At 45.2% G+C, this 25,924-nt stretch overlaps 1 protein-coding gene across 4 annotated transcripts in view; it reads right to left on the bottom strand.

The window, feature by feature from the left end:
• ZMAT4 (zinc finger matrin-type 4) overlaps positions 1–25,924 on the bottom strand; it is a 286,981-nt gene that overhangs the window by 135,854 nt on the left and 125,203 nt on the right. For 3 of the 4 annotated variants that reach the window (XM_082230606.1, XM_082230605.1, XM_082230607.1), the window contains exon 3: positions 11,211–11,300. The exons of the other annotated variant lie outside the window; for it this stretch is intronic. In XM_082230606.1, coding sequence (XP_082086732.1) covers positions 11,211–11,300 — 90 coding nt within the window. The remainder of the gene's footprint in view (positions 1–11,210; positions 11,301–25,924) is intronic. 4 annotated transcript variants of the gene reach the window in all.

The following is a 25,924-nucleotide window of genomic DNA, read 5'->3' as shown; positions in this document are numbered from 1 at the left end:
GTTCAAGTTCAAAATTTTCCCCCGTAATCAGGGCAGTAATTGCAAAGGTGGATGCATTTACAAGCGTGAGTTTTGCCTGTATTTTCAAGGAAATTGCTATAACAAATCCTCCACTAGGCCGGCCACCTTTAGTAGACGGGCATGCCGGTAATGATGTGACATCAAAACCATTAATATCTACTCTCCCCTCTTCCCATGTTTCTTGTAAAAGAATTACTTGGTGTAAGTTTATTAGTTTTACAAAGTCCGGGTCGGATTTTTTCCCCTTCCAACCTGCTATGTTCCAGCTTAAAAAGGAGAACGGGGGGGAGATTTGACTGAGGTTTGGGTAGTCACAATGGAGAAGGTAGGAACGCTGATCTTGGGATGTCAGATTTAAAGAAGTCAGTAATTTTCCTTTGAGTCAGGTGATTAGCTGTGGGAGGAGCTTATCAGAGCTTGCAGGGCAGCAGCTGAAGGAGGAGCAAAAGAGTTTTCTTGTGTGTGTGTTTCTTTGTGGCTGATTAGCTGCTCTCCCTGTGCAAAGGTCAGAGGGGGCAGGGTTTCTGTTGAGTCAGGTGATTAGCTGTGGGAGGAGCTTATCAGAGCTTGCAGGGCATCAGTTGAAGAAGGAGCAAAAAGGGTTTTCTTGTGTGTGTGTGTTTCTTTGTGGCTGATTAGCTGTTTTCCCTGTGTAAAGGTCAGAGGGGGCAGGGTTTCTGTTGAGCGCAGTTCTGTTGAGCGCGCGCAGTTTGATCCATCTTTTAAATTTAGGGGAGCTAGTCTCAAACGTTTGTTGGGGGAGACCTAGGTTTTTTTGGGGGGGTTGTCCTGTCTTCACGCTTTTTAAGATGGAGGACCACTGTAGCCACCCCCAACGACACGTTCTCAAGATGGAGGGGGAGGGAACAGCTGCAGTCGCCTGTGGTTCCTGCGCAATGTTTGCCATCTTGCCAAAGGTTGCAGGCAGCTTTACCTGCAGCAATTGCATGTTGATTGCCCTCTTAAAAGACAAAGTCCAGCAACTGGAGGAACGTGAAGCTACGCTCCAAAGAATTAGAGAGCTGGAGCTCTTCTTGGAATAACAGGGGACTCCCCTGAGAAGGAGGCTAGTTCACCAACACAGGAGCCAGATATATGGAGAAACGTGACTCAAAGAAGTAGGAGGCCCAGGGTTCGCTCTGATTGTTTAGAAATACACAATCGCTTTGAGGTCCTCTCCCCTAGCATGGAAGACAAAGAGCAGACTCCATTTGAGGATCTCTCCCTCATTACAGTCGATCAGGTATATGAAGATGAGCAGCAAAGTCAGTCCTCAGGGAATGTGCAGGTGACCTTGGAACGGACAGCTCACAGAAGAACCCCAACCAAACCTAAGAGGAGGCGTGTAGTGGTGATAGGGGATTCCCTACTGAGGGGAACAGAAGTAGTGATCTGTGGGCCTGACAAGATGTCTCGGGAAGTGTGCTGTCTCCCCGGGGCTAAGATCCAAGATGCAACTGAACGACTGCAAGGAATCATAAAACCCGCTGACAAATACCCCTTCCTCTTGGTTCATGTGGGAACCAATGACACTGCAAGCAATAGCCTCCAGAAGATCAAAAGAGACTACGAGGCTCTCGGCAGGAAATTGAAGCAACTAAATGCACAAATTGTCATCTCATCTGTCCTCCCAGTTGAACGGCGTGGCCCAGGGAGAGAGGGAAAAATAGTGGAAGTGAACAGTGAATTTAATCCTTAAATAAGAGACACAGGGGAATGATTAATGGACTTCAGTGTCTGTACACTAATGCGCAAAGCATGGGAAATAAACAAGATGAGCTTGAGCTCTTGGTACAGCAAACTAAATATGACATAATAGGCATCACTGAAACCTGGTGGGATAAGTCCCACGATTGGAATGTAATAATGGAGAGATACAATCTATTTCAGAGAAACAGACCAGACAAGAAAGGAGGAGGAGTGGCGTTATATGTCAGGGATGTGTATACCTTTGAAGAGATCCAAGATTTAGAACCTCAAAGCCAAAGTGAGAGCATTTGGGTCAAAATGAAGGGAGAGAAGAATAACAGAGACTCATTGTGGGAGTTTACTATAGATCCCCAAGCCAAACGGCGGACATAAGGTCAAACAGATTCTTCACTGGCCTTGCAGACAACTTCATTGTCCAGAAAGTGGGAGAAGCAACAAGAGGAACAGCCATTTTAGATCTGGTCCTAACCAATGTTGATGACCTGGTTATGGGGTAGAAGTGGAAGGATCATTAGGCGCGAATGATCATGCTCTTCTGAAGTTTACTATACAGCGGAATAGAGCAGCCAAGCATTCTAGGACTCAATTTCTTGACTTTAAGAAAGCTGACTTCATAAAACTTAGAGAAGTGCTGGGTGAGATCCCATGGACAGTAATGCTAAAAGGAAAGGGAGTTCATGATGGCTGGGAGTTTGTTAAGAGGGAGATAGTAAAAGCACAACTTCAGGCAATACCAATGAGACGGAAACATGGAAGGTGCCTAAAGAAGCCAGGGTGGCTATCTAAAGAACTTTTAACTGAATTAAGATTAAAAAAGGATGTGTACAAAAAATGGAAAAGGGGGGAAACCACCAAAGAGGAATTCAAACAAATAGCCAGCACGTGTAGACACAAAGTCAGAAAAGCTAAAGCACAGAATGAACTCAGGCTTGCTAGAGAGGTTAAAAGCAACAAAAAAGGCTTTTATGGGTATGCTCGTAGCAAAAGGAAGAACAAAGAAACAGTGGGGTCACTCAGAGGAGAAGATGGTGAAATGCAAACAGGGGACACAGAAAGGGCTGAACTCCTCAATTCCTTCTTTGCCTCAGTCTTCTCCAATAAAGAAAACAATGCCCGACCTGAAGAATTTGGAGCAAATGATTCAGCAGAGGAAACACAGCCCAGAATAACTAAGGAGATAGTACAAGGGCCCGGTCTTATTCAACATCTTTATCAATGACTTGGATGATGGACTCAAGGGTATCCTGATCAAATTTGCAGATGACACCAAACTGGGAGGGGTGGCTAACACCCCAGAGGACAGGATCACACTTCAAAACGACCTTGACAGATTACAGAACTGGGCCAAAACAAACAAGATGAACTTTAACAGGGAGAAATGTAAAGTATTGCACTTGGACAAAAAAAATGAGAGGCACAAATACAAGATGGGTGACACCTGGCTTGAGAGCAGTACATGTGAAAAGGATCTAGGAGTCTTGGTTGACCACAAACTTGACATGGGCCAACAGTGTGACGCGGCAGCTAAAAAAGCCAATGCAATTCTGGGCTGCATCAATAGGAGTATAGCATCTAGATCAAGGGAAGTAATAGTGCCACTGTATTCTGCTCTGGTCAGACCTCACCTGGAGTACTGTGTCCAGTTCTGGGCACCACAGTTCAAGAAGGACACTGACAAACTGGAATGTGTCCAGAGGAGGGCAACCAAAATGGTCAAAGGCCTGGAAACGATGCCTTATGAGGAACGGCTAAGGGAGCTGGGCATGTTTAGCCTGGAGAAGAAGAGGTTAAGGGGTGATATGATAGCCATGTTCAAATATAAAAAAGGGTGTCATATAGAGGAGGGAGAAAGGTTGTTTTCTGCTGCTCCAGAGAAGCGGACACGGAGCAATGGATCCAAACTGCAAGAAAGAAGATTCCATCTAAACATTAGGAAGAACTTCCTGACAGTAAGAGCTGTTTGACAGTGGAATTTGCTGCCAAGGAGTGTGGTGGAGTCTCCTTCTTTGGAGGTCTTTAAGCAGAGGCTTGACAACCATATGTCAGGAGTGCTCTGATGGTGTTTCCTGCTTGGCAGGGGGTTGGACTCGATGGCCCTTGTGGTCTCTTCAAACTCTATGATTCTATGATTCTACTATATCGCTGAGTAACTTTAACTTAGTGCTCCACTGGATATAACCCATACAGCCCAAATCGCCTAAGGAGGTGGACTTGGGAGTATCTCCTCCTAATTGAAATGCACAAGACTGCTCTATCTTGGAGCTGTAGACATGACAGCGCCAGCTTGGGATCTCAGAAAACCCCTTTTGGGAGAGCTTCCCACTTTGGATATGTTTGCTGATTCTGACCGGCAGGGATTCCAGCCCTTCTGCCAGCCTGTGCATTTGGTGGGTGGAAAGGTGAGCTCCAGGCCAGCAGAGACCTTGGTGTCACTTCAGAGCTGGAGGCCAGAGAGAGGCCAAGGGAGGCTGGCTGGGCTGTGGAAAGGGAGACCTGCAACCCATCGGCACACACCATTATCTACTGATAAAACACACATTGAAACACATATTTAAAGCAAATGTTTCTACTTAACAAAATAGATTAATATGGAAATAGGACCACTCCTTTTCTTCTCACACTGGTCAATTCTGCTGGGGTCCTCATGCTGTGATTTAAGGAAAGGGAGCTGTGTTTAGATGAAGCACTCTGGCAAGGGGACAATAATTTTCTGACCCCTCAGACTGACTTGAGAAACGTTTTTCCTCCAACCATTTTTTTTTTTTGCAAGAACCTCAGAAAACTGCATACATTGGGGTGATGGGAGTTGTAGTTACATTAGGGACAGAGGGCTGAGAAAGGTTGCACCAATTTGATACTCATGAAGGACACACTGCAGAAGATGACGGTGGTGTTGGTACCACCCCCAACGCCTCCTGCAGCAGCCTTGCTACTCCTGCTAAGGCCACAATGGGTGGAGAGCAGTTTCTCTCAATTTCCCCTTTTCCCAATCTTATATTCATCTCACCACATTGCCATACCATTTTGAGATTTGTTTACCTTGTGAAAATTCATAAGCATTTTACTTTGACTCTCTCCCTCCTATACAAATCTTTATTTGCAATTTTTCCTACACATAATATTCATTTGTTTGCAAGGTAATTTCCCCTAATATAGTGCATTTGTGCGTGTTATTTTGCCAATATATAGTTGCACGCCACCCCAATCTCTGAACTATGTGAGATTCCAGGGGTTCCAGGTGCTTCCCTAGGGATCATGTTTCCTTTGGGGAATGAGGCACTGTGGAGACTGGGGTGTCTTTATGATATATGGCTTATCTACACATATATACAACCTGAGTCTGCGATGGGTATGTGTGTGTGTGTGTGTGTGTGTGTGTCTGTGTGTGTGTGACAACATCAACACCCCAAAAAGGTGCTGTTTCTCCTATAGCCACAGCCTTGGATTCAAACAAATCCAACATTGCTCTCAATGTTCTGGCTCTCTTTCCAGTTGCTACTTTACATCTAGGTCACATCACTCCCAAACTCTCTATGCTAAACACTGGCTTTATCTCTTGGGGGGGTACCCATTTGCCTCTTGCACCAAGACCCTTAATCCCCCATCAGCTCAGGAGGGAGCTAGCTTGGCTATTAAAAGGCTTGATTAGCTTTTAACACTAGCTGAATCCAGGGAATCCAGTGGTGCCCCGCAAGACGAATGCCTCGCAAGACGAAAAACTCGCTAGACGAAAGGGTTTTCTGTTTTTGCGTTGCTTCGCTAGACGAATTTCCCTATGGGCTTGCTTCGCAAGACAAAAACGTCTTGCGCTTTTTTTTAAAGCCACTTGAAGAGGCGCAGTTGCGACGGACCGTGCTTCGCAAGACGAAAAACATCGCAAGATGAAAAGACTCACGGAACGAATTCTTTTTGTCTTGCGAGGCACCACTGTACTTTCTTTCAAAGCCAGGGCCTAACCTGACAAAAGAGGTTAATGGCCCATCTGAGAGGAATCTTGGGCCTGGGCAGAAAGCGGTTGTCAGGGGGATGTGGTGTGTGAGAAAGGTGACAGAAAATGAGTCTTTTTAGCAAGGTGCTCTGGGGCAAAGAAGTGGGGGAGAACAAAGACCCAAGGAGCAGGCTGCCTGAAGACTGGCTGGGAGAGATGCCTTGGACTCCAGGGCTTCACCTCTGTGGGGAACAAACCCCTCTTGAAATGACCATACTGTAAGATCTGGACTCCCTCCATGCAGAATGAAGGTGTAAATAGGTGAATAAACCATAGTTCTTAAAGCTACAACAGTGTCTGCCATGTCTTCAGTTCTCCAAAGGAGCACAGACCCTGGCTGAGGGCCAAGACCCCTGGAATCCCCTGTGTGGCCCAACAGGGATTGTGGTGGCTGGTAACAAAACACACCTTGCTTGACTGGAGAACTGCACTGCAAAATTTGAAGAGTGCAAATTTTGAAGGATAGCTTGTGTTTTGGTTCACATGTTGTTTTGGAAAGTATAAATTACTTCCCCCTTTAAATGCAAACTGAATAGAATGTCTTCCCCAATGCTGGTGTGGAAGGGTGCAGACTGGCTGCAGGTAGAGGAGATCTGAGGGCACTTTGGCAGTGATGTCCTATCACCTGGAGCTGATGCTGCTATTCTGTTACCGTTGAACCTGGGTGCTGACACATAGGCTTCCTTTTTTCTTCCTGGATAATTCCAGTTCAAGCCCACCTGAAGTTTGGGTTTCTGAGAGTTGCAAACCTGGTTTATTATGCAGTCAATTTGTCTCTCACCTGGGAGAAAGGGACTGAAAAGGAACTCTCCCCACATAAAGCATGTTTACTGCTCATCAAAATCTAGTAGGGAAAAAGACGATGTTCTAAACTACAGGGGCCATAAATGCTCATTAGCAGAGAGCCTTGTTTTTCATGCCCTGTTTTTATTTCTTCTTCTTCTTCTTCTTCTTCTTCTTCTTCTTCTTCTTCTTCTTCTTCTTCTTCTTCTTCTTCTTCTTCTTTTTACATCAAACTCTACTCTGCTCTAAGACCCCAGGGAATGATTTCAAAGTCATTTCAAAGTTGAAGTGCAATGAGAAATGCTCTGGATTAATGGATCGACATCCACTGTAACTCTCAAAAGAGCCACCCACGAAGAAGGTCTTGTTTGAAAATCTGATTTAAAGGATGTTTGTGATCTGGGATTCTCTCCCCCCCCCCCGTCTCTCTCTCTCACACACACAGACATGCTCCAGATGTCCGACCTGAAGAATTTGGAGCAAATGATTCAGCAAAGGAAACACAGCCCAGAATAACTAAGGAGATAGTACAAGAATATTTGGCTAGTTTAGATGTATTCAAGTCTCCAGGGCCAGATGAACTGCATCCAAGAGTATTAAAAGAACTGGCAGATGTGATCTCAGAACCACTGGCAGTCATCTTTGAGAATTCCTGGAGAACAGGCGAAGTCCCGGCAGACTGGAGGAGGGCAAATGTTGTCCCTATTTTCAAAAAGGGGAAAAGAGAGGACCCAAATAATTACCGCCCAGTCAGTCTGACATCAATACCAGGGAAGATTCTGGAGCAGATCATTAAGCAAACAGTCTGTGAGCACCTAGAAAGGAATGCTGTGATCACCAATAGTCAGCATGGATTTCTGAAAAATAAGTCATGTCAGACTAACCTGATCTCGTTTTTTGACAGAATTACAAGCCTGGTAGATGAAGGGAACGCAGTGGATGTAGCCTACCTTGATTTCAGCAAGGCATTTGACAAGGTGCCCCATGATATTCTTGTAAAGAAGCTGGTAAAATGCGGTCTTGACTATGCTACCACTCAGTGGATTTGTAACTGGCTGACTGACCGAACCCAAAGGGTGCTCATCAATGGTTCCTCTTCATCCTGGAGAAGAGTGACTAGTGGGGTGCCACAGGGTTCTGTCTTGGGCCCGGTCTTATTCAACATCTTTATCAACGACTTGGATGATGGACTCAAGGGCATCCTGATCAAATTTGCAGATGACACCAAACTGGGAGGGGTGGCTAACACCCTAGAGGACAGGATCACACTTCAAAACGACCTTGACAGATTAGAGAACTGGGCCAAAACAAACAAGATGAACTTTAACAGGGAGAAATGTAAAGTATTGCACTTGGGCAAAAATTGAGAGGCACAAATACAAGATGGGTGACACCTGGCTTGAGACCAGTACATGTGAAAAGGATCTAGGAGTCTTGGTTAACCACAAACTTGACATGAGCCAACAGTGTGACGCAGCAGCTAAAAAAGCCAATGCAATTCTGGGCTGCATCAATAGGAGTACAGCATCTAGATCAAGGGAAGTAATAGTGCCACTGTATTCTGCTCTGGTCAGACCTCACCTGGAGTACTGTGTCCAGTTCTGGGCACCACAGTTCAAGAAGGACACTGACAAACTGGAACGTGTCCAGAGGAGGGCAACCGAAATGGTCAAAGGCCTGGAAACGATGCCTTATGAGGAATGGCTAAGGGAGCTGGGCATGTTTAGCCTGGAGAAGAGGAGGTTAAGGGGTGATATGATAGCCATGTTCAAATATATAAAAGGATGTCATATAGCGGAGGGACAAAGGTTCTTTTCTGCTGCTCCAGAGAAGCGGACATGGAGCAGTGGATCCAAACTACAAGAAAGAAGATTCCACCTAAACATTAGGAAGAACTTCCTAACAGTAAGAGCTGTTCGACAGTGGAATTTGCTTCCAAGGAGTGTGGTGGAGTCTCCTTCTTTGGAGGTCTTTAAGCAGAGGCTTGACAACCATATGTCAGGAGTGCTCTGATGGTGTTTCCTGCTTGGCAGGGGGTTGGACTCGATGGCCCTTGTGGCTTATTCCAACTCTATGATTCTATGATTCTATGATTCTAATGCATGTTTTTCCCTAGTATATGCATTTTTGTACACAATACTTGATTGGAGAACTCAGTTGAAAAACTATGGATTTAAGATTGATGTTTTGGTTTGCACATTGTTTTGGGACTTGAAAATAGATAAGTTGACCTTTAAGCACAAACTGAATTGAATTTACCCACCCCCCCTTTTTTTGCAAAGAAAACTTTGGGAACCAGCAAAGAGGTGGTGGTGCAGGCCTTCAACACTGTAAATCATAATGCCCTGTGGACTGTCCTTCTGAAAATTGGCTGCCCAGATAAATTTGTGAACATCCTTCAGCTCCTCCATGATAATATGACAGCAACAATCACAGATAACAATGGCTCTCAAAGTGAACCATTCACAGTGGGATCAGGTGTTAAACAGGGTTGTGTTACCACTCCAACTCTATTTATTATTTTTATTGCCATGATTCTACAATTTGTTGAATGGAAACTCCCCACTGGAGTAGAAATCATATATCGAACAGATGGAAAGCTCTTTAATCTGAGTAGGCTAAGCAAAGAGTAAGGTTACCATAACTTCCGTCATGGAGCTTTAGTATGCTGATGACAACATAGTGTGTGCACACTCAGAGGATGACCTCCAAACCATCCTAAATATATTTGCTGAAGCTTATGAAAAGTTTGGCGTATCGCTCAACATCCAAAAAACCAAAGTGCTGCATCAATAAGCACAAAACAACCCCTCTGCAATACCACAAATCCAACTCAATGGTGTAATGTTGGAAAATGTTGATCACTTCTCCTACCTGGGCAGTTATCTTTCCACAAGGGTCAACACTGATGCCGAAATCCAGCATTGCCTGAGCTGTGTGAGTACAGCTTTCTCCTGATTGAAGTGCAGAGTGTTTGAGGACCAGGACATTCACAGGGAAACCAAAATGCTTGTTTACAAAGCTATTGTACTACCAACCTTACTGAACGCTTGTGAAACATGGACCACTTATAAACGCCATCTCCAACTCCTCGAAAGATTCCCACAATGGTGTCCCCAAAATTTTTACACATCACTTAGGAAGACAGACAAACTAATGCCAGTGTACTGGAAGAAGCAAAGATCACCAGTTTTGAAGCAATGATTCTTTAACATCAACTCCGTTGGACTGGTCATGTGGTTTGGATGCCTGATTATCTTCTTCCAAAACAACTACTCTAGTCTGAACTTAAAAATGGAAAGTGTAATGCTGGTGGTCAACAAAAGAGGTTTAAAGACTCTCTCAAGGCAAATCTTTAAAAATGTAGTATAAACACCAACAATTGGGAGATACTGGCCTGCAAGCACTCCAGTTGGAGAACAGCCTTTACCAAAGGTGTCATGGGCTTTGAAGACACTCGAACTCAGGACGCAAGGGAGAAACATGCTAAGAGGAAGGCACACTTGGCAAACCCTCACTGTGATCAACTCCCACCCAGAAACCTATGTCCCCACTGTGGAAAGACATGTGGATCCAAAACTGGCCTCCACAGTCACCTACAGACACAACGTTAAAACCCTGTTCATGGAAAACAATCTTACTCAGCTATGAGCGATTGCTGAAGAAGAAGAAGGTGGTGCAGGAGCCAAGCAAGTCTGCTATGATCCAGGCTGCCTTTCAGAGTGTTGGACTCAGCCTATAAGTAGCTCGATGTTTTCCAAATTGGGGAAGTTCATTTCTGAAAATTCCTCTCCTTGAATCCTGAGCTTCCTTGACATAACCCCCAAACACATGTGTTGTGTCAGCTTGACACTTTTTGTGGTAGAGTGACAGATGTTATCAATATACTTTACTAACTGCCAGATAAATATTAGCAAATACAACCATTCATTTTCAGCTCAGTGGTAAAGGTTAGCTCACAAATGATTTTGAATTGGGTCATTTATAACCAGAAGTGTACAGTAGGAACACTAAATGTGCTTAATTGTAATAGGGTTGCTGCACATATTCATTACTTTCCTTCTCAGATATGAATATGGCATATTGACAGCTGTTGGAACATGTCCCAAAATTAAGAGCTGCTCTCCAAATCATTAACCTGAAAAGAAAAGAAAAGAAAAGAAAAGAAAAGAAAAGAAAAGAAGGGAAGAAGAGCAGCAACACAAAGTCCAAATAATTCATAGACTGGGGCCCCCATCACCAACCCCTTCATTAATTTCTTTCAGGATATATTTGTGCCTCCTGGGTTTTTCTCCCCACAAAGCTAGGATTTTCAGACTCAGATTATGAACAGCTGCTAGCAGCAGGGTGGCAATGGTAATTCAGATCTCCAGAGCTGGGGAGAGAGACGTGTCCAATTCATAGCTGAGCTGACAATATATGCTCCTACACTTTCATGTGTTGCTTAGTGCTTCAAAGGTATTGCCATTGTTAAGGGCCCCATGAGCACACGAGGAACATTGTCTCCAAGAACACTAACAGGCTTAGTTCTTCATAGAACAGGTTGAATCCTACCCAGACTTCCCAGAATGCCCACACTTCCTGCATAGTCCATTCTGGGCCCCAAAGGATGATGACAACCTTGACCACATCTTGGCCCCGATCCATTTTAAGAGGTGTTTTGTAGACCTGTTGGGTAACTGCTAACAGATATAGCAACAAAACTCACATTTTCTGACCGCAGCTTCTTCGCAGGACAGCCTCCATCTAGTGGGTGGAGCATATAGTAGAGACGAACTTTGCTGGCATGTTTCCGGCTCTGGGGAAGAAAACCCAAACATGTTGTTTGATATGGCATACTTGAATGATGCCCCATTTAAAAAACAATACAATAAATCTTCTCACATGTGGAAAAGCAGCATGTCAAGGAGGAGGCTTCTGCAGTTCTGCCCTATTGAGGCACAGAAACATAGCACAACTCTGCTACAGGCTGGCCTGAGGCTACATATGGACCTGTGGCCTGTGGCTCACCAGCCCTGCTATTAGGCCCAGGAAGTCCTCTTCAGAAAAGGAAAGGGAACTCTAAGTCCAACCCAATGCTGTATGCATTCCCAGCTCACTTGCACAGTCACCCCCCCTTTTTTTTGCTATTGGAGATAGATGCAAGATGGCATGCTCTGACCTAATCTCTCCAAATGACATTAATTAGGCTAAACAAAAGAGCCAATGTGGCAGGTGCCCCAGAGGAGCAGCAAAATCAAGAGACCCGGCTCTGGAAATTGTTTTATTGGGTCATCTGATCTCAGTGGATGTGGAGGCCACTTTAAAGGGGGGGAAATCTGAAATGCTGTGCCAGCTACATGCAGCATGAGCTGCGCACTGCAGCAGCCTAGGAAAGAAAATGATGGATAGAAATGTAATAACTGAAAACCCAGTAGGAGTATTGAAGGGTGAAAGGGCTGCAAACACCTGAGTTCCATCAAATACCCTGCCTGCCATCTGGGAATGAAAAATAAGAGCATTATGGCCTGCACAGTGGTGAACAGAGCTCCAGCGGCATGAAGAATATCATGGGGAAAACAAAGCAGGGTAGACCTTGGAAAGCCAAAACTTGTGTTTTCGATCCTTAGTTAGTGGATCATAGAATCATAGAATCATAGAGTTGGAAGAGACCACAAGGGCCATCTCTAATCTGGCCCAGTTCTCTAATCTGTCAAGGTCGTTTTGAAGTGTGATCCTGTCCTCTAGGGTGTTAGCCACCCCTCCCAGTTTGGTGTCATCTGCAAATTTGATCAGGATGCCCTTAAGTCCATCATCCAAGTCGTTGATAAAGATGTTGAATAAGACAGAACCCTGTGGCACCCCACTAGTCACTCTTCTCCAGGATGAAGAGGAACCATTGATGAGCACCCTTTGGGTTCGGTCAGTCAGCCAGTTACAAATCCACTGAGTGGTAGCATAGTCAAGACCGCATTTTACCAGCTTCTTTACAAGAATATCATGGGGCACCTTGTCAAATGCCTTGCTGAAATCAAGGTAGGCTACATCCACTGCGTTCCCTTCATCTATCAGGCTTGTAATTCTGTCAAAAAACGAGATCAGGTTAGTCTGACATGACTTATTTTTCAGAAATCCATGCTGACTATTGGTGATCACAGCATTCCTTTCTAGGTGCTCACAGACTGTTTGCTTAATGATCTGCTCCAGAATCTTCCCTGCTATTGATGTCAGACTGACTGGGCGGTAATTATTTGGGTCCTCTCTTTTCCCCTTTTTGAAAATAGGGACGACATTTGCCCTCCATTTTCACATTTATCACATCTGTTTTCTTGTGAAGTTGTTCCAGCGAATCGTTTATTTTCAATAATGCAGCCACTAAGGCCTCTTCTGTCGACATCCCGTCTGTTTTTTCCTTTCCATTTGCCATAACACTTAAGAGATTCAAGGTCAATTCCAAAGTCTCACACTTTTTTATCTTGCAGCTGGAAATCCCCCTAGCCCAGCTCCTGTAAAGTAACCAATTTCAAAAGCTTCCACTAGGGGAAAACAGTTTCTATTTGTATCGGTCAGTATGTCCTCTTTTAAACACAGTTTCAATAATCCAAAGTTAGTTTCAATTTTCAGGTACTTTCCTCCTTTTTTTTGAAAACAACTGGAGACAGTAGAAACAATGTATTCTCTTGTTTAGCTACCTGTCAATTAACGTTCTAAACGCTGTCAATGGACGTTTCAAAAAACATCAATCCTGCTAGCAGCCCGTTTCCAGGGTCAGAGCGGCGGTATTTTAACTCTCTTAACTCTCTCCTACAGGCATATTCAGTCCACCACTCCCCCCCCTTCTCCTGTCTCCAAAAAGGTTTTTTTTAGTTCTTTACCGATGGAAATTTAGTCTTTTACAAAAGGCTTTCCAAGACTTTAGCTTGCAGCCTCCTTGCTTCAGTTTATCTACAAAAGGGGGAGGCTGACTTCCTGTATTGAACCTCCCCGTTTCGATGCCAGATTAAACGTTTAAAAATCCAATTCTTCCCAATTCAGCTCTACTGATGGATAATTACTTTAGAGTCAAATTGTCCACAGGAAAATGTCAGTGCTCTCTGACAACAGCTATGCGGCTTCGCTCCGTGGAAGAAGCAGACGATTCGAAGCACCGCGCCACTCACCCCACATCGCTCCGGATCCCCGAAACCGGGTAGGGGAGGCGCAAAAGGTGCCCGCCGAATCCCACCTTCACAGGCTTCTCCTGCCTGTGATTTTTATGTGTCTCCACCTTCGCCGTGGCGGTACAGACCCAAATTCCCATGGGGCAAATTCCTCCCGATCAGAGGAATTCCGCCATTGCCGGAGGCACCAACCCGGAAGTCCATCTTCAATTATTTGAAGGGCTTTTCAGATAGAAGTGAGAGCAAACATGTTTTCTACCGCTCAAACCAACTGATTCAAATTAACAAGAAAGGAGATTCCAACAAAACATGAATTTGGATGGTAAGAGCCAGTGCCGGATTTACGTATAGGTAAACTAAATATGCTATAGATTAGGGCAGAAAAATGGATGCTGCAAATATTGAAATTGACTTAATCGTAGAAAGTTTAAATAACTTGGAACAAAAGGTGAATACCAATTCAGAAACCACCCAGAAACTGACACAGGAATCTACTCTGATACGGCAAACTGCAGATGAAGTCAGGGGAAAAACCCTTGCTGCTGAATCTAAAGCAATACAACTGGAGAGGAGAGTCCCATCCATACAAAGACAACCTGATGAATATAAGCTGACATTCGTTATGATTGAACTTAAAGAAGAAGAGATGAATTTGAGGACCAGAGCCCTATCTGAACTGGAAAAGGAAAGCTTGACAGAGTTTCAGGAGGCGACAGGAGGCGACAGGAGGCGACATCGGTTGAGAAAGAGAGGTATTTGGGGGTTAGTATGACTGCCAAAAATGTGAATCTGTTTAAGGATAACTGTGAAGGATATTGGATTAAAGAGAAGGGGGATTTGTAAATATGGACAAATCAGAAGTTGTGACTGTTGGGCTGAGTTACTGTGGTGGGGATGAGGGCTGCTGTGTTGCTGGGGATGTTGCTTTTGTTTCAAACATTGCAAGCTTTGGATGGGATGGATTGTTTCAGGAGGTGGCAGAGGGATGTCTCTAGAGTTGTTTGGCAGGGCAGGAAGCCTCGAGTAAAACTTAAGATATTGATGGATGCCAAAGAAGGAGGTGGACCTGCCCTGCCAGACCTTTAAATTTCATTGTGAACCATCTGCTTTTTGCTGGTTGAGAGAATGGCTGCTTCTTGAAAGCACTGAAGTGTTGGACAATGGCAGACAAAATTGATGGACTATATGGAATTGGCGGAAATGACTGGCAAGATCCGAGACCAGGGAGAAGAGTCGGTGGAAGAAGATTGGAAAAAGTTTAAAGACTATTTATAGAAATATTGTAAAATTAAGGAATGTTAGAAAAATGTTGGAATGAAGTTATATGGCTTTAGTAGAAATGTCATAAGGTATTAAGTATAAACAGATTAATAGAAAATTAAAGGAAAAATAAGGCAAGAATGTGTTAAGATAATTATAGGATAGAAAACAGAGCAAGATGGAAAGGAATTGCTGAAACAATTAATAAAAGTGGAATACAAAAAGGGAGGTGTGAGGAGGTCGCTGGAAATAAGTGAATGAAATATAAGATATTGAAAATGTTTGAGGTGTTTTTAAATTGTTTTTGTTTGTTTTTGCTTTGTTTTGTTAGTCCATTTAGTGTTTTTGTATTGTATTTGTATTGTTTTCTCTCTTTTCTTTTTTGTTTGTAGTGTTGTATTGAAAATGTTGAAAAAGTAATAAATATCATTTAAAAAAAACCCCAAAAACAAATAATTGAAGATGGGCTCTATACTTTTGTCGATGCAGCCTAGAACTGCATTAGCTTTTTCTGCTGCTACATCACATGGTTGACTCATGTTAGGCTTGTGGCCTATTAAGACCCCTGGATCCTTTTCACGTGCACTCCTGTTAAGTCAGGTGTCCCCCACCCTGTATTTGTGCATCTGATCATTTCTGCCTAACTGCAGAACCTTACCATAGTCCCTACTGAAATTCATTTTGTTCTTTGGGGCCCCTTTCTCCAACCTGTTACGGTCATCTTGAATCCTGTTTTTGTTTTCTGTGCACACATTGCACACTTTGGAACACCAGAAGCTTCCTTCTTCCACCATTGGCCCATCTCACTCACCACTAACTGGCAGCAGTTCTCCACCCCCACCTTGAGGTTGAAGCTGGCGCCTTCCGCAACCAGGGCAGATGCTCTGCCACTGAGCCCAGGCGTGCAAGTCAAGATGCATCAGAGCCCCAAAACTCCAAGAGATTTTAACTTTTAGCAGCCAAAATGAAAGGGTCCTAATGCCAGAAAACTGAAGCCTACATCAACCATAATGTTTTAATGTATTGTCAAACTCCCTCAATCTAATAGCAAACACGGGTGGTGAGTGCTGACGACTGAGCCAAAACAGAGCCACTGAGAAACAAGAGGGAGACATTAATATTTGCAGAAGTAAAAGCCACCCCCTTTCAAAACAGTTTGTCTTTCCTAAAAGGCAAAGTAAAGAGAGTGATTTATCCAGATCACGCCACCCAGGAAACTGAAATGGTCTCTGTCAAATTGGGAGTGCTGAAGAGTAGGCAAAGGCCCAGAGAAATGAAATGGGTGCATGCACCAGGTCCTATTGCTGAAAGTACTGTATATGGGAGAATTGTACTGGCCTGTGGTTCTAGGTTGTGCTATTAGAGGTTGAGTTATTCAGTTCAAAGAAAAGTGCAAATTTTGCATTTTGAGTGAAGTCATTTACTTTGCTTCAAACAGCATTAGGTTTTATGCTTCCGGGACTGGCTTTGCCCTCTTGTTAATTAAAACTTTGCCCTGCGGCATTATTTGCTCTTCTAGAGGAAAAGGCACATTCTCACATGGAGGTCTTTGCAAGAGCCTGGGGACTTCTAAGAAGGGGAAGGCACAAAGCCTGGAAATTTGCATCTCATCTGAGCTGCAGAACAAACTTCTACATCTTTTCAGCCACACCCCCTCCCCAGCTGAAAAGAAATCTGAGGCACTTGGGGGCAGGAAACACCCCCATAGCTTGCTGCTATAATGATCATTGTCAAGTTTCGCTTGCAAAGTCCTACCACAACAATGTGGCAATGAAATGAGAGGACAGGCAATGGCGGAGCAAGCCGATTGGGCACCTGGGGCGGCGCACGTGCCCTGTGCCCAGGGGCGGGGCCAGTCACCCATGGGGGCAGGGCAAGGTGGGGCAGGACGCTCCATGGGGCCTCTGAGGAGTCTGCCTGCCTCCTCCCACTCAGCTGCCCTACAGCTGAGGTGGAGGTGGTGGGCGGACCATTTGGGGCAGCGTGGGGGGGCATTGCAGGCCCCATGGTGAGTGCTGCTGGACATTTTGTCACCCCCCCTCAGTGGTGACACCTGGGGCGGCCTGCACCCACTGCACCCACTTCCTCTGCCCCTGAGGACAGGGGTCCTAGAGGCTCCAGTGTCTCCTGGGGTAGCAGTGCCTTCTGCTAACTTCTTCTGGTCCACCAGCCATGACCATGCCTGGACATGGTCATAAGAGAAGATACATTTTTCTACTGTCTCCAGCAGTGAAAGTAACTTTGAAATTAGTTTTGGGTCGTTTCAACTGTGCCTATAAGAGGATATTATATATCAATACAAATAGAAACTGTTTCCCTCTAGTGGAAGTTCTTGAAACTGGTGGCTACATAAGATCTGGGCTGGGAAATTTCCAGCGGTAAGATAACACCCGTGAGACTGTGAGATTGACCTTGAATCTATTGAGTGCTATGGCAGATGGGAAAGACGGAATGTCACCAGAAGAGGCCTTAGCGGCTGTATTAGGGAAAATAAATGACTCGCTGGAACAACTTCACAAGAAAATGGACGTGATAAATATGAAAGTGGATGCTGCAAATATTAAAACTGATTTAATGGTTGAAAGTTTAAATAACCTGGGACAAAAGGTGAATACTAATATAGAAACCACCCAGAAATTGATACAGGAATCTATCCTGATACGGCAAACTGCGGATGAAGTTAAGGAGAAAACCCTTGCTGCTGAAGTCAAAGTAATTCAACTGGAGAGAGTCCCATCCATTCAAGGACAACTTTATGAATTCAAGCTGACACTGGTTATGACTGAATTTAAAGAGAAACAGATGAAATTGAGGATCAGAGCCCTACCCGAGGAAAATGTGAATTTATTCAAGGGCAATTGTGAAGGACGCTGGCCTGAAGAGAAGGGGGATTTGGAAACAGGGTTAAATAGGAAGTGGTTATTGTTGGGCCGAGTTGTTGTGATGAGGATGAGGGTTGCTGTGAGGTTGGGGATGCTGTTTTTGTTTCAAACATTGCAAGCTTTGGATGGGAGGGATTGTTTCAGGAGGTGGCAGAGGGACGTTTCTAGATTTGTTTGGCAGGGCAGGAAGCCCGAGTAAAACTTAAGATATTAACGGATGCAAAAGAAGGAGATGGATTTGCCCTGCCAGACCCTTAAGTTTTGTTGTGAACCATCTGCTTTTTGCTGGCTGAGAGAATTGGCAGAATCCGAGACGAGGTAGAAGAGCTGGTGGAAGAAGACTGGAAGTTTAAAGACTATTTATAGAAATATTGCAAAATTAATGAATGTTAGAACACAGTTGGAATGAAGTTATATGGCTTTAGCAGAAATGCTATAAGGAATTAAGTATAAATAGATCAATAGAGTATTAAAGGGAACAAAATAAGGTTAGAATGTGTTAAGATAATTATAGGATAGAAAACAGGGGAAGATGGAAAGGAATTGCTGAAATAATTAATTGATGTGGAATACAAAAAGGGAGGTGTGAGGAAGTCGTGGAAATAAGCGAACGAAAGATATGACATTGAAATTGTTTAATATGTTTTAAATGGTCTTTGTTTTGTAGTGTTTTTGTATTGTATTGTATGGTTTATCGTTTGGTTTTTTTGCTTTTCTGTTTGTAGTGTTTAAATTTAAATTTTTGGAAACTCAATAAATATTATTTTTTTAAAAAAAGACCATGCCTGGACATGGATAGTCTGAACGCTGCAAGCCCATCTTGAGCCTGGATTACTGCCATGCCCTCTCTATGGAGCTGCCCTTGCGCCTGGTCTGGAAGCTCCAGCTTGTGAAGACTGTGGCTGCTATACTGCTGGTGCAGGTTGATAGCCGGCAATGTGTGCCGCCCTTGTAAAAACAGCCGCACTGGCTGCCCATTGGCTACTGAGACAGGTTCCAGGTTCTTATATGAATCCTCAAAGCAACCCAGGGGCAGGGTGCCTCAGGGACGGCCTGACCCCTGGTGCCCCCACTTGTGCACCGAGATCCTCTATAGGAGTAGTTCCCTGAATTGGTGAGGCTCGCCTGATGTCATGAAACGGAGCCTTCCGTGTTATTGCCCCCATCCTGTGGGGCAGGCCTCTTTTGTATTAACATTAAACATTCTCTGAAAATGCTTTCTGCACTGCCAAACCTATGCAGACAGTTAAAAGGAGGGGTTGATATTATAATTAGCCAGTGATCTGTGATTTTGGTTCCTATTTGGCTTTTATTTTATATACATTTGTTGTGCATTGTTTTGACTTTTTAATTCTATTTATGGATTTGGAGTATTCAAGTATATTTTAAAAAAAATAAACTGACCAAGATAATATTGAGGCCCATTGGCTACCCTCACCTGGTTTAATCAGCAAGTCAAAGAAGTACCGAAGGGGTGGTTGCTGTCGCATGCTGACAGCTTCTGGGAGCCACAGGTGAGAGCTGAGTAGGGCAGCAGTTGAAGAAGGAGCAAAAAGGGTTTTCTTGTTTGTGTGTGTTTCTTTGTGGATGATTAGCTGTTCTCCCTGTGCAAAGGTCAGAGGGTGCAGGGTTTCTGTTGAGGCAGGTGATTAGCTGTGGGAGGAGCTTAACAGAGCTAGCAGGGCAGTTTGATCCATCTTTTAGATTTAGGGGAGCTAGTCTCAAACGTTTGTTGGGGGAGACCTAGGTTTTTTTGGGGGGGAGTTATTTGTCCTGTCTTCACGCTTTTTATGATGGAGGACCGCTGTAGCCACCCCCAACGATACATTCTCAAGATGGAGGGGGAGGGAACAGCTGCAGTCGCCTGCGGGTCCTGCGCAATGTTTGCCATCTTGCCAAAGGTTGCAGGCAGCTTTACCTGCAGCAATTGCATGTTGATTGCCCTTTTAAAAGACAAAGTCCAGCAACTGGAGGAACGTGTAGCTACGCTCCAAAGAATTAGAGAGCTGGAGCTCTTCTTGGAAGCAACAGAGCACACCGTCTCCACCAAGGAGGAGACAGGGGACTCCCCTGAGAAGGAGGCTAGTTCACCAACACAGGAGCCAGATATATGGAGAAACGTGACTCAAAGAAGTAGGAGGCCCAGGGTTCACTCTGATTGTTTAGAAATACACAATCGCTTTGAGGTCCTCTCCCCTAGCATGGAAGACGAAGAGCAGACTCCATTTGAGGATCTCTCCCTCATTACAGTCGATCAGGTATATGAAGATGAGCAGCAAAGTCAGTCCTCAGGGAATGTGCAGGCGACCTTGGAACGGACAGCTCACAGAAGAACCCCAACCAAACCTAAGAGGAGGCGTGTAGTGGTGATAGGGGATTCCCTACTGAGGGGAACAGAAGCAGTGATCTGTGGGCCTGACAAGATGGCTCGGGAAGTGTGCTGTCTCCCCGGGGCTAAGATCCAAGATGTAACTGAACGACTGCAAGGAATCATAAAACCCGCTGACAAATACCCCTTCCTCTTGGTTCATGTGGGAACCAATGACACTGCAAGCAATAGCCTCCAGAAGATCAAAAGAGACTACGAGGCTCTCGGCAGGAAATTGAAGCAACTAAATGCATAAATTGTCATCTCATCTGTCCTCCCAGTTGAACGGCGTGGCCCAGGGAGAGAGGGGAAAATAGTGGAAGTGAACAGCTGGCTTCGCAAATGGTGTAAACAGAACGGTTTGTATTCTTAGATCATGGACTGCAGTTTCTTGAAGATGGACTTCTGGCAAGTGATGGGCTGCACCTCACAACGGTTGGGAGAAATGTTTTTGCCAAAAATCTCAGAAACCTCATCAGGAGGGCTTTAAACTGACTAATGTGTGGGAGGGAGACAGTGCTCCTGAAGGTAGGAGTCTATCAATTGATGAAGATGATCATCCAAATGTCATAGACCAAATGGAGCAAACAGCACGCAGGTGGGAGGAAAAAATCCTTAAATAAGAGACACGGGGGAATGATTAATGGACTTCAATGTCTGTACGGTAATGCACAAAGCATGGGAAATAAACAAGATGAGCTTGAGCTCTTGGTACAGCAAACTAAATATGACATAATAGGCATCACTGAAACCTGGTGGGATAAGTCCCACGATTGGAATGTAAAAATGGGGGGATACAATCTATTTCAGAGAAACAGACCAGACAAGAAAGGAGGAGGAGTGGCGTTATATGTCAGGGATGTGTATACCTGTGAAGAGATCCAAGATTTAGAACCTCAAAGCCAAAGTGAGAGCATTTGGGTCAAAATTAAGGGAGAGAAGAATAACAGAGACCTCATTGTGGGAGTTTACTATAGATCCCCAAGCCAAACGGAGGACATAGATGATGCCTTCCTGGAACAGATGGCCAAGCATGCAAAAGGAAGGGAGATAGTAGTAATGGGGGACTTCAATTACCCGGATATTTGTTGGATGTCAAACTCAGCCAAGAGCATAAGGTCAAACAGATTCCTCACTGGCCTTGCAGACAACTTCATTGTCCAGAAAGTGGGAGAAGCAACAGGAGGAACAGCCATTTTAGATCTGGTCCTAACCAATGTTGATGACCTGGTTAGTGGGGTAGAAGTGGAAGGATCATTAGGCGCGAGTGATCATGCTCTTCTGAAGTTTACTATACAGCGGAAAGGAGCAGCCAAGCATACTAGGACTCAATTTCTTGACTTTAAGAAAGCCGACTTCATAAAACTTAGGAAAGTGCTGGGTGAGATCCCATGGACAGTAATACTGAAAGGAAAGGGAGTTCATGATGCCTGGGAGTTTGTTAAGAGGGAGATAGTAAAAGCACAACTTCAGGCAATACCAGTGAGACGGAAACATGGAAGGTGCCTAAAGAAGCCAGGGTGGCTATCTAAAGAACTTTTAACTGAGTTAAGATTAAAAAAGGATGTGTACAAAAAATGGAAAAGGGGGGAAACCACCAAAGAGGAATTCAAACAAATAGCCAGCACATGTAGACACAAAGTCAGAAAAGCTAAAGCACAAAATGAACTCAGGCTTGCTAGAGAGGTTATTATGGGTATGTTCGTAGCAAAAGGAAGAACAAAGAAACAGTGGGGTCACTCAGAGGAGAAGATGGTGAAATGCAAACAGGGGACACAGAAAGGGCTGAACTCCTCAATGCCTTCTTTGCCTCAGTCTTCTCTGATAAAGAAAACAATGCCTGACCTGAAGAATTTGGAGCAAATGATTCAGCAGAGGAAACACAGCCCAGAATAACTAAGGAGATAGTAGAAGAATACTTCGCTAGTTTAGATGTATTCAAGTCTCCAGGGCCAGATGAACTGCATCCAAGAGTATTAAAAGAACTGGCAGATGTGATCTCAGAACCACTGGCAGTCATCTTTGAGAATTCCTGGAGAACAGGCGAAGTCCCGGCAGACTGGAGGAGGGCAAATGTTGTCCCTATTTTCAAAAAGGGGGAAAGAGAGGACCCAAATAATTACCGCCCAGTCAGTCTGACATCAATACCAGGGAAGATTCTGGAGCAGATCATTAAGCAAACAGTCTGTGAGCACCTAGATAGGAATGCTGTGATCACCAATAGTCAGCATGGATTTCCAAAAAATAAGTCATGTCAGACTAACCTGATTTCGTTTTTTGACAGAATTACAAGCCTGGTAGATGAAGGGAACGCAGTGGATGTAGCCTACCTTGATTTCAGCAAGGCATTTGACAAGGTGCCCCATGATATCCAGTGTGGTGTAGTGGTTAAGAGCGGTAGTCTCGTAATCTGGGAAACCGGGTTCGTGTCTCCGCTCCTCCACATGCAGCTGCTGGGTTACCTTGGGCCAGTCACACTTCTGTGAAGTCTCTCAGCCCCACTCACCTCACAGAGTGTTTGTTGTGGGGGAGGAAGGGAAAGGAGAATGTTAGCCGCTTTGAGACTCCTGAAGGGGAGTGAAAGGCGGGATATCAAATCCAAACTCTTCTTCTTCTTCTTCTAAAGAAGCTGGTAAAATGCGGTCTTGACTATGCTACCACTCAGTGGATTTGTAACTGGCTGACTGACCCAACCCAAAGGGTGCTCATCAATGGTTCCTCTTCATCCTGGAGAAAAGTGACTAGTGGGGTGCCACAGGGTTCTGTCTTGGGCCCGGTCTTATTCAACATCTTTATCAACGACTTGGATGATGGACTCAAGGGCATCCTGATCAAATTTGCAGATGACACCAAACTGGGAGGGGTGGCTAACACCCCAGAGGACAGGATCACACTTCAAAACGACCTTGACAGATTAGAGAACTGGGCCAAAACAAACAAGATGAACTTTAACAGGGAGAAATGTAAAGTATTGCACTTGGGCAAAAAAAATGAGAGGCACAAATACAAGATGGGTGACACCTGGCTTGAGAACAGTACATGTGAAAAGGATCTAGGAGTCTTGGTTGACCACAAACTTGACATGAGCCAACAGTGTGACGCGGCAGCTAAAAAAGCCAATGCAATTCTGGGTTGCATCAATAGGAGTATAGCATCTAGATCAAGGGAAGTAATATTGCCACTGTATTCTGCTCTGGTCAGTCCTCACCTGGAGTACTGTGTCCAGTTCTGGGCACCACAGTGCAAGAAGGACACTGGCAAACTGGAACGTGTCCAGAGGAGGGCAACCGAAATGGTCAAAGGCCTGGAAACGATGCCTTATGAGGAACGGCTAAGGGAGCTGGGCATGTTTAGCCTGGAGAAGAGGAGGTTAAGGGGTGATATGATAGCCATGTTCAAATATATAAAAGGATGTCACATAGAGGAGGGAGAAAGGTTGTTTTCTGCTGCTCCAGAGAAGCGGACACGGAGCAATGGATCCAAACTACAAGAAAGAAGATTCCACCTGAATATTAGGAAGAACTTCCTGACAGTAAGAGCTGTTCGACAGTGGAATTTGCTGCCAAGGAGTGTGGTGGAGTCTCCTTCTTTGGAGGTCTTTAAGCTGAGGCTTGACAACCGTATGTCAGGAGTGCTCTGATGGTGTTTCCTGCTTGGCAGGGGGTTGGACTCAATGGCCCTTGTGGTCTCTTCCAACTCTATGATTCTATGATTCTATGAGTACAGCGTGGGGACGAAAGGTGGACAAACTACCCACCAGAGGTACTACCCCTCCCCTAACACCCCATTACTCCCCAATCTATTCCAAGTGATTGGCTATTAAAAGGCTTGATTAGCTTTTAACACTAGCTGAATCCAGGGAATACAGTGGTACCCTGCAAGACGAATGCCTCGCAAGACAGAAAACCCGCTAGACGAAAGGGTTTTCCGTTTTGGAGGCGCTTCGCAATACGAATTTCCCTATGGGCTTGCTTCGCAAGACGACAGCCCATAGGGAAATCTTAGGGACAGCGGGGAAGCGCTGCGCGTCTTCCCCACTGTCCTCGGACCTCCTCCGAAGCCTGGCGGCGGGGCGGGGACACCTCCTCCCGCCACCGCCGGGCTTCGGAAGGCTCCTCCGAAGCCGGGCGGTGGGGCGGGAACACCTCCTGCCGCCGCCGGGCTTCGGAAGGCTCCTCCGAAGCCGGGCGGTGGGGCGGGAACACCTCCCGAAGCCGGGCGGGGGGCAGGGGACACCTCCCGAAGCCAGGCAGGGGGCAGGGGACACCTTCTGAAGGCGGGCAGGGGGCGAAAGTCTTTGCTCCCCCCTGCCTGCCTGTCCCGGAGGGCTTTTGAAGGCAGGCGGGGGGGAGCAAAGACTTTCGCCCCCCCGCCCGCCTTCAGAAGAGGTCCAGGACCTCTTCTGAAGGCTGGCGGGGGGCAAAAGTCTTTGTCCCCCCTGCCTGCCTTCCCAGGGGCTTTTATATTGCCCCGGACAGTGGAGAAGTCCTCCGCTGTCCCAGGGCGATTTTAAAATGCCGCCCGCCAGCATTTTAAGATCGCCCGGACAGCGGAGAAGTCCTCCGCTGTCCTGGGGTTTTTTAAAATGCTGGGGGTGGGAAGAAAAGCCCTTGTCCCCCCCCCCCAGCCTTCAGAAGAGGTCCAGGGACAGACTGTCCCCGGACCTGGTCTGAAGGCGGTTTCCCTAGGAACGCATTAATTGATTTTCAATGCATTCCTATGGGAAACCGTGCATCGCAAGACGAAAAACTCGCAAGACGAAGAGACTTGCAGAACGAATTAATTTCGTCTTGCGAGGCACCACTGTATATTAAAAGACAGCCCCTGCCTAAAGGCTCACAATCCAATAGACGTGATACAAAAGGAAAAGGGGATGTGTTGGGCAGAGGAAAGCAAGCACTGGAGCAGCTGCAGCTTCAGTGACTGATGGACAGAGCTTGGCTGGTCCCTCCCAGGGAACAGGGAGGGAAGCCTGCCAGTGGCCCTCCACAGATCACGGTAGCAGAAGTTAGACTGTGCCCCAGAATACCATGTAATTGGCCTCTGCAGCAGCAGGGGCAATGCAAACAGGTCTGTTTGGAATCCTTGCTTCTGATGGCACCACTCTGTTGGAATTTCAGATCACAGATCAGCAACTGGGAGGGGGCAGAATAAAATTGCCATTAAACTATGTTAGAAGAACATATTTCCCTCATCCAAGAGCAGAAGCAGTTCCATTTGTATGCATCACTGTGCCTGCACATTTTTTTTAGGAAGAAATTTGTGCATTAAATAAAAGAGAAGAGTGCAAATAAGAGAACGAAACAAATTAGCAAGGATAAGTGGTGTCAAATAGCTACACTCTTTGGGTTGAGTGTTGGAGCAGAGAAGGAATGTATTTTCCCCTGACAGAAGCTCAGATGATCTAAAGGGGAAAAAATCACTTTTAGTGACATGTGAGAATATCCTGAGTGTTGCATTGCAGAGGAGCAGCAAAGTCTCCAAATGTTGTGCTGCAGTTCTCCACCTCCCTCCCCCATAAATTGATATTGAAATTGAAAAATACATATGGCAAAATATTAATAAGGAGAAAGGTGCATATGTATATATTAGAGATATACAGAAATGTGTTATATTAGGCAAAATTGCTTAGAAAAATATGCATATAAAGAGAAACAGCCACTAAAATGCTGATGGATATTCATTGGCTGCCCCTCCCTTTAATGGCAAACTGATGTGGCAAAGTGGCACACTGAACCTAAAACTGAAAGGAGAGGGAGAAATGGGGAGAAAT

The sequence above is a fragment of the Podarcis vaucheri genome, assembly GCF_965113315.1.
Source record: "Podarcis vaucheri genome assembly, chromosome: 7".
In the NCBI taxonomy this organism is placed as follows: domain Eukaryota; kingdom Metazoa; phylum Chordata; class Lepidosauria; order Squamata; family Lacertidae; genus Podarcis; species Podarcis vaucheri.
The sequence above is the reverse complement of the archived record's forward strand: the minus strand, read 5'-3'. Positions and strand labels throughout refer to the sequence as shown.